The following is a 9376-nucleotide window of genomic DNA, read 5'->3' on the forward strand; positions in this document are numbered from 1 at the left end:
ACTTCCATTCAGCCTAAATGGGGAAAGGATAGAGATGAGGAGTTGGTCATCAGGCAGGGAAATAAGGGAGCAAGTTTTCTGGTGGGGACTGACCAAGTCAGCACTGTTCCTCCGAAGACCTGATCAGTGGTCTAAGGCCTTACTTACTCCTCAGAGTGGACCACGAGCACAGCATCATCGGGGGATGGGCACAAGTGCAGAATCTTGGGGCCTTCGCTGGATTTAATCAGAATCTGCCGCTTCCCAAGGTGACTCACATGAACTTTACAGTTTGGGAAGCCCTGGCTTCGGCCACGTTCTAGTCGCTTAGTGACCGACGCACCTACATCTGTGTCCGAAGTCTGGTGACATCACACCCCCTTGCCCATGACCTGCTTTTCTCTTCCCCAGGGGAGGAAGCTCTAAACGAATACCTCAAAACCAAGACGGTGACGCTGGAGTACTAGAGCGGAGCCATCACCGGGAGCCCTCGGCGGAGCACACCCCCTCCTGATCCCTCCACGTGCTTCGGAAGCCCGGGTGTGCTGAGGGAAGAGGTACCGGCCACGATCCGAAACACGCACCCAAGGACCGTAAAGAGGGTCAAGGCCACACGTCCAAGCATTTACACCTGTGCCTGAATATTTTCTGATACACCTTTTATATCTGAAACCAATTTGTCGTTGTTGGGGTTTGACTCTGTTGTCTGTCCCACGTGTTTCTAAACCGCCAGGTGGCTTTTCCTCCCCACCCAGACTCATCTAACCATTGTTGTTCATCTTGGAAAATGTCAATTTTGGGCAGTTATAACACACAAGGTGCATTTGGGGGAAACTTTGCATCATACATGCAGGTTTTAACCTCTGAACTATACCTATGGGGCTATTAAAAAGATTTTCCATAATTTTGCTCTCAAGGAATAGTATATCCTGTAAAGGATGTGAAGTCAATTCCTTTTTTTTTTTTTTTCATATTTGGAAATAAGATACATCTTTGTGCCTTTTGATGTTCTATTTTTCAACCCACTGTGACAGACAACCAACCCCAAGCGGTGCTTCAGTACTTACTAGGTATGGGGTACTCTGTAATGTTCTGAGGAGTAGACAGAATTTAATGACATCATCTCTGGCCCCACATAGCTTAAATTCTAATAAATAGCTTTTTAAAAGTTAATTTTACAGTATGATAGAGTGTCAATAGCCTTTGGAGGCTATTGTTTGGAGGTCTTGGTTCATATCATACCATCTTGCCATGTGACTTAGGGAAGAGTCCTCAACTTCCCCCAGCCTCCGTTTCCTCATCTGTGAAATGGGGATAATAATGTCTTCCTCTGGAGCTTTATTTTGAGGAGTCAACACAATAATATAAGTAACTTGTATTGTGCTATGTTCATGGTACTCAAGAAAAAAATTAACTTTGTTTCCCCATCACTATTTTAAAAATATATTGAGATAAACTTAACTAGATTACCTAATTTCCCTACAGTCCTTTTCAGGAGTCATTGATTTCTATACTCCGTTCTTCTGACACGGTGCTCGATGCAGCAGCACTGGAAAATGCCATATAATGAAAAATGGCAATGGTACGAGGAAAAGCACTGCTTTTCTTTCCACAGCTCATTTGTTCTTCATTAAACATCTCGTTTTCCACTTTTCTACCTACTGGATCTGCTGTGTGACCACTGGTTGGGTGATCTTGGGCAAGTTAGTTCCTACTATCTCAGAGTCTTGGTATCTATAAATGGGGATAAAGTCCCTGTCTCATTAGGTGTTGGAAGGATTCAGTGGGTTGATGTGCATAACGCACCTGGCAAGCTGTGTAGACCATAGTCCGCACCCAAGGAATGGGAATTAGTACAGTCCATGCAGGACTCACAAAATTGGCTGTTGTCAGACAAAAACAGTTAGGTGAGTAAATTACCACCACCCACATGTGGTGAGAAGGTGAGTTCCTGAATGCCAGGGACACTGGAGGATGGTCTGAGCCATGAACTTCTATTATTCCTCTTTTAAAGTAAAATTTGATGGGGCGTCTGGGTGGCTCAGTGGGTTAAGCCTCTGCCTTTGGCTCAGGTCATGATATCAGGGTGCTGGGATCGAGCCCCGCATCAGGCTCTCTGCTCAGCTGGGAGCCTGCTTCCCCCACCCTCTGCCTGCCTCTCTGCCTACTTGTAATCTCTCTCTCTCTCTTTCTCTCTCAAATAAATAAATAAAATTGAAGAAAAAAAAAAGGTAAAATTCAGTAAACATTCCTATCTCTGACTTTGAAGAAGCCCTTAGGGAACACTTGGTACTTTGGCTCAAGTCTCCAGCAGCTTATCGTAAAGGGAATGTGGGGAACTAATTAACAAACAATAACCAAATCAGAGGCAGAAAACATCCAAAGGGAAGAATACCAGGTGTGATCCCGGCATGATCAATAGAGCATATTTGACCTGTAAGCATTTTTTAGGAGCTAGGCAAAGATGAAATTCTAAATTGGAATGAATATTCTGAGTCCAAATTGATGGTTCATATATGAATTAAATGACAAAGGCCTTATTATAAAGGAACCACTTTTAAATGCAGCATTTTAACTGATTTCATGTGAACTAAAATATCACTTTATGAAATATATTTTTTTAAGATTTCATTTCTTCATTTGACAGAGAGAGAGAAAGCGCACAAGCAGGGGGAAAGGCAGAAAGAGAGGGAGAAGCAGGCTCCCTGCCCTCCTGATGTGGGGCTTGATCCCAGGACCTTGAGATCATGACCTGAGCTGAAGGCAAACGCTTAACCAACTGAGCCACCCAGGTGCCCCCAAATATTTTAATGATAGATAAAATGGCAAACAAAACCATGTCCATTTCCTCTGGACTAATTTTATCCCCTACTATGTATCTCAGTAGCAGTGTTTTTCATCGTCTTTGACCATACACCTCTTTGAGAATCTGCTAAAAGCTGTGGAGCCCCTCTGTGCCGTTTCTACCCGAATTCCCACACACATACCTAATTCTGCAAGTGTCTTCAAGGGATTTGCAGATCTCCTAAAGCCGATGCTTGGAGATGAACAACTCCTTTTGTTGGGTCCATGGTCAAAGGAGCGAGACTGATACAAAGCAGAGGTCAAGCAAAGCTTTATTTCACGCCAAGCATCGAGAATCAAACTGACCGGCCAGGGCCATCTCTTGCAAAGAGGCGACCCCTCCGAGCCTCACAGACTAACTTTTATAGAGTAAAGGTAATGTGGTTGAGCCTGGCCACACACAGGTGGCCAACTGAATTACAATTCACCCCTAGTAGCTATTTGAACTAGCCTATCACTCTGGTCAGAATTGGTGCCCAAAAGGCGCCCAAAAGGCAGGGCCCATGTTCTTGGGTGGTCAGGGAGGTGCTTTCCTGATTGGATGTCTCCACCTGGCTTGACTCATCCTTGTATTCTGGGCCCTGTTACCTCCCCCTGACCTGACATGTCCTGGTATATGGGCTCTGTTATCAGGGGCTGGTCAGTCATATTTTACTGGTTTCCCAGACTTGTTTCTAAGTAAGTTCCTTTTGCGGGGGGGGGGGGGGCAGGGTCAATCCAAGTTTACTGCATAAACAACAAAATGGCTCCCTCTGGCTAAGTAGGCCCTTACACTTCTTCCATAGTAAGTTCTAAAGTTCCTACTGGCTTGAGTCTTTGTATCTGAGTGCTGATCCGAATCCAAGGCTCCACGGAATTCACAAAATGACCGGTGAATTTGAAGTGGAACATAATGACCCACAGCCTACCGGGTGATTTAATTAACACCGGGAATAATTAGGTGATCACTTTTCCGGCTGGCTGGCTCAGGTGGTGGAGCGTGCAACTCTTGATCTTGGGGTCCTGAGTTCGAGCCCCATGTTGGGTGTAGAGAATACTTAAAAAAATTTTTTTAAAGATTATTACTGTGCTTTCAGATCCCAGATGATTTGGCTAAAGAATAAAGCTGTGATCTGACTGTCCCCTGCATGGGGAAGTGTGGACACTCCCAAGTGGTTCTAAGGCCCTTCTAATCCTCTTCTGCTTGCCTTCTCCTAAAGCAGTCACCTTTGGCTCACATACCCTTTGTGGCTTCCTACCGCCAGCTCGGTTTGAGGGTCTCCCTTCCATGCTCTCACTTGTCGGGAACAGTGTTTACCATTTGGTGCTGAAATTATCTGCCTTCCTAACCAGATAGGAACACCCCTTCTCCTCCTCCAGGATCAGCCTTTTTTTGGACAATAGTAACCACAGCTGTCATGTACTGAGGGCCTCCTGTGTGCTAGATACTCTACTAAGCACTTTGTAAATGTCTACACATCTGAGAAAAATGAGTAAGTTGTGGGGCTCTTCTTACTAGCTCCCCGGCTATGGAGCCAACCTTATAGCTGATCCCAATTACGCCCGGGTCTCCCAGCCTGTCTTCCTGGTTCCTCCCTGTGTGGATCTATTCAAAGTTTGAGTCAGATGCTGTCACTCCTTTGGCTCAAACCTTCCAATGGCCCCCAATCAGATCAGAGTAAGGTCTAGTGTACTTACTGGGGTCTATAAAGTCCTATCGATCTTGCTCCTGGCTACCTCTGACTCTATCTCCTATGAATTTCCCTCTTGTTCTGCCTAGCCTTCCTAGATGTTCCTCAGCCAAGCAAACTCTCACCTCAGGGCTTTTGCATTTACTGTTCCTCTTCTCAGTGGTGTGCTGGTAAATATTTACCAAATGGTTCTCTGGGGGTAACAATTCTTGGAGCAGTTGCTCACTTCTGTGTATAAATGCCCCCATCAAGGCTGACTGTGAACTGTGGAGATGCGTGCAATCAGAATACGAGCAAGTCAGTGTCAGCACACTTTTGCCTGCAACTCTATTCCTACATACAACCTCCTGGTTGGCTGCCTCACTCCCTTCATGTCTCCCCCCAGTCTCATCTCAGTAGAGATGGATTTTCTAGTCCCCACATTCATACCTCATCTGCCCTATTATTTATTCTTATCCTGCATTACTTTCATAGCATTTATCACAATCTGGCTTATTTATTTATTGTCCGTCTCTCCCCATCAGAATATACAGGTGCTTCTTTTGTTCAGTGCTGCATCTGCAATGCCTAATACGTACAAGGAGCTCAAGAAATACTTGCTTTCAAACAAAGAGGTTAAGCAACCTGCCCAAATCATACAGCTGTTAAGTGGCAGAAGAGGCACCCTTGGCAGAGAAGCTGGTGATCTTAACCAAGCTGGTGGCCTTTTACTGCCGGTGCCTAACTCAGGGCCTGCGTGGTGAGCAGCAGGACACACTGAACATCTGTCATTGTCTTCAGAAGCTGTTGTGCAAATGGCTAGAGACAGGGTGAGAAGCCGAACGGTTCCCCCATACCTGCCCTCCAGGAAAGTAAGACTGTAGAGAGGAACTGGGCCAGAGGAGATTCTCGGATATGAGACTTGGTGGATGCAGTGATTATCACCGTGGTTACGCAAATAATACCCAAGTGGATTTTTAAAATGGTTCAATAAGACCTAATTATGTGAAAACACATAAAACCGGAAGGTAAGATTCAGCTATAAACTCTCCACACAGAAAGAACCAGACATTCGAGACTGTTCCAGACTTTTCCTATGAATGTGTATTTTACAGAATTACTAGAATACTGTACATTAGCTTTGTTACCTGCTTGTTGGAATTAACAATATACAAGCATCTTTCTGTGTCAATAAACATACTTCTTCATGTTCAGTGGCTAACTTGTTCTCTGTTGGTGCGTGTTTACACACATGCCGGACATAGTTGGTTTCTGCTATTTTAAACTTGGCAATAAATCTTATATAGAAATCTGTGGACAAAGCTGTTAACTAGGAGAAATTCCTAGAACCTATAATCTTCCTAAGTTTCCCCCAAAATTCTTGCCACCCCGGCGCATTATTCCTGTAGCATCATGATACCTCACACTTACTGAGCGCTGTTCTAAACACGTGCTGTGTTTCAACTCATCCGTTTCTTACCAAAACCCCATGAGGGAGATGGTTACCCCCATTTTGCAGGTGGGGAAACTGAGATAAACAGCCAGGCCGAGGTCTGGTCCAGACAGCTTTGGGGTCCGGGCTGCTGGCAGAGCAACCGGTGGGCCCACAGTGGCTGGCTGTGACTGGCTGGGCGACACCTGGTTCCACCACTTACCTGTTGTGAGGTAAGGTACTTAGCCGCCCCAGGCCACTTTTCTCATCTGTGAAGTCAATTTAAGCAAAATTTTCTCATAAGGTGGCGGTTTTTTATTTTGTTGTTTTTTAAAACAATTAGGACACTTACTGCATCACAGAACAGTCCACTGATTCCATCTGCTTCTTTATGCAGTGACTTCATGGTGACCCCTGCTTTACTTTTGGGTCCTAGGGGCACAGACTCAAGAGTTGGCTCCATTTACAACCACTAGACAGGACTCCCGGGAATCCTATCCAGTCATGAAATATTCAATCCTTTCTTCTAAAAGAAGAAAGGAATCACCTCTTCTGTGCCTCCTTTCTAGAAAGGAAGAATCCTTTCCTTTCCCAGAGTCTACGAACGAGGCTTTGCTTACGTCTCACTGAGAAAGTTGGTGTCACGTGCTCACTCCCACTCCAGTCACTGGCAGGTTTCCCGTGACGAGGCGGTGGGGAGTCAACCACAAAGATCCCAGCATTCAACTCTTTGGAAGTCTACTAATCATAATTACCCCATCTTATTTCTTCAGGATTGAGAATCACTGACATTTAAAATGAATTACTTTGGGGCGCCTGGGTGGCTCAGTGGGTTAAAGTCTCTGCCTTCGGCTCAGGTCATGATCCCAGGGTCCTGGGATCGAGCCCCGTATCGGGCTCTCTGCTCAGCAGGGAGCAAGCTTCCCCCCTCTCTCTCTGCCTGCCTCTCTGCCTACTTGTGATCTCTGTCAAATATATAAATAGATAAAAATCTTTTAAAAAATAATAAAATAAAATGAATTACTTTACTGATTAAAAAAAGAGTAGTTTCATGAACATTTATCGTACATTTCAACCAAAGGAAAGGCCCTCTTCTAGGCACTGAGGAAAATACAAGTGAAAATAAGACTCAGCCTCTCCCCTTGCCTTTCCTACCAGACTAGGGGATACAGATACAATAATACAAGCTACTTTGTAAGGCAGAGTTGTTTTTTTTTTAAACAATTGCCATATTTAATGCACAATTAAAATGTTATGGGAATGGACAGGAGATTCATTCAGAATAAAGTTTTTGCTTCAAACACCATTACACCAGATTTTCAGATTTATAACTCTCATAGAGCCTCAGAAGGATGGGACCCCCGTGAGCATGGTACCCCTCATCAACCTTAGCAGGAACAGAACCGCTGTCCAAGGGGCTGCCCCATCTCACACCCCAGCACCAGGCAGAGAAAGCACGGGTCAGACTAACCAAAGCACAATGGTAATTTACTTTCCAGCAGCCTGAAGGGCCAGATGCTAACAAGCAAAACATCTTTCTAATTAAGGTGCGATGGCAAAGTGCACAAATGTTAAATGTGCAACTCAATACATTTTTATGTATGACTGAGTGGTGGTGACTCAAAATGTTAGACACTGACATAATGGGTGACACAGGAAGGGCTTGGCAACTACTGGCCATGCTTTCATCTGCCAATCTGCTAATTCAAGAATACAATCTTACTTTCATCTGCACTTTTTTTTTTTTTGATACGTGGGGTTAAACTTTTTTTTCTGTGAATTCTTTGTCTTATAGCCTTTTCATTACTAAGATATTAGTCCTTTTTGTAATCTATAAGAGCCCTTCATATATTGATACTCAATCTTATGTTGCAAATATTTTTCCCAATTTGTCCCTTGCCTTTAAAATTTATTTGCTATGCACTTAGTTTTGAATATTTATACAGATGAGTTTTCTGCTCTTTTCTGCTCTTTTTCTGCTCTTTTCCTTTGTGATTTCAGACTTTGCCATTCTGGTTTAAAAATTAAAAAAAAAAACAACCTTTTTGACTCCTACTTCCTGAAAAAAAAAAAAAACTTTTCCCCAATTTTGCTATTAGACATTCACCCATATTTTAGTATGAAACTCTTATGATCTTTTTCTTTATATTTAAGTCTTTAATCCACACAAAATTTATCTTAGCACATGAGGCTAAGATCTAATTTTGCTTGAAATAGCCAGTTCTGACATTGTACACTGAATAATTCATCCATTTTACACTTAAAATGACATCCTTATCATAAATTGTTTTCATGTTTTTCTTTTTTCTACTGTCGTAAGAATGTCCAAAGGACCTGAATTTAGTTGACTTCCTTTACTGTACAGGGAGGCTCACTGCAGCACATGAGCTAGCCACAGCAGAAGGGAACTATTAAAATTCTACACACTAGTATATATACTTCTAGACTGACTGGTCTCTCACCGATCATTCAGATTATTTCCACGGGGATGTGTATTTCCTGTGAAGTTACACCTTCATACTCCCCGCCTGGAGCAGCCTACCATGGCTTGAAATTTCCTATTTACCCTCATTATATCCATTAAGTCGTTTAATAACATTTTCCTGTGCCTACTCGGTACCATCCGCCATGCTAAGTCATGAACCAGACAAATGCAACTCTTCCCCCAATGTAGCAAAAGATATTAGCTGGTAGGAGGGGATCTTTAACTATTTACACCAATAATTCATCCCAGCTATGTTCGGTGCTACTAAATATAGCACAATAACCTTTCTAGCTGAGGAGTCTCATTTCCAGCTCTGTTCATTTCTTCGTACGTTTAGCGAGGCACAGCCCAGAAGAGCTGGTTCCAATTTCCAATGGGAAATACCAGAAAGAAACTTGAGAATTATCTTCAGAGTATTTACAAGATGTCTTGAGCCAATGTGAGGAGTGGGGGAAGAAGGGTTAAAAGAGAGCCCCCAGCTCAACCCATTTGGAGATGATCTTTTAAATTCTCAGGCCTATATCCTGAGCAAAGCCAGTCCCTTGGCAGATGAGATCTGAAACAAATTTAATAAGGTCAAGAATGAGGCAAACAGATGACTCCAGCAGAGGATCATTTGGCCCTTAAAAGGGAAAAAGAGTGGTTACATTTGTTTTGTACCACACCCTATTTTTTCTGTGATGTCCCTTATTTTCTACATTTGATAGGTTTCAAACTGTGGGCAACTGTTGTACAATAGTTTTAATGGCTGAAACAAAAAATCTGCCTTATGAAAGAAAAGGAAAAACAAAAACAAAAAACCCATGAATTTTTCCAACCCGTGATTTCTATATGCACAGCGGCTGGCTGCAGAGTCCCCAGAGCTGATGAAACCACAGAGTACCAGATTTCCAGCTCAAACTGCAAAGGACTTTCTTCCTCTTCTTTTAATGAAAGTAGCTACGCCTGAGGGCAGCTGAATATAAGTTATTCTTTCCTTTGTAAAAA

The 9376-nt window shown here is 43.3% G+C and overlaps 1 protein-coding gene across 1 annotated transcript in view; it reads left to right on the forward strand.

Annotated features, from left to right (window-relative positions):
- Positions 1–2177, forward strand: part of ALDH1L2 (aldehyde dehydrogenase 1 family member L2) — a gene marked incomplete at its 5' end in the record, with an annotated part of 55553 nt that extends 53376 nt beyond the window's left edge. Inside the window, one exon of the mRNA XM_080810197.1 lies at positions 391–2177. Within this exon, the coding sequence (XP_080666323.1) occupies positions 391–446 (56 nt within the window). The 3' untranslated portion in view covers positions 447–2177. The remainder of the gene's footprint in view (positions 1–390) is intronic.
- Between the last annotated feature and the right edge of the window lie 7199 nt (positions 2178–9376).

This window comes from Martes martes, assembly GCF_963455335.1.
Source record: "Martes martes genome assembly, chromosome: 8".
Taxonomy (NCBI): Eukaryota; Metazoa; Chordata; class Mammalia; order Carnivora; family Mustelidae; genus Martes; species Martes martes.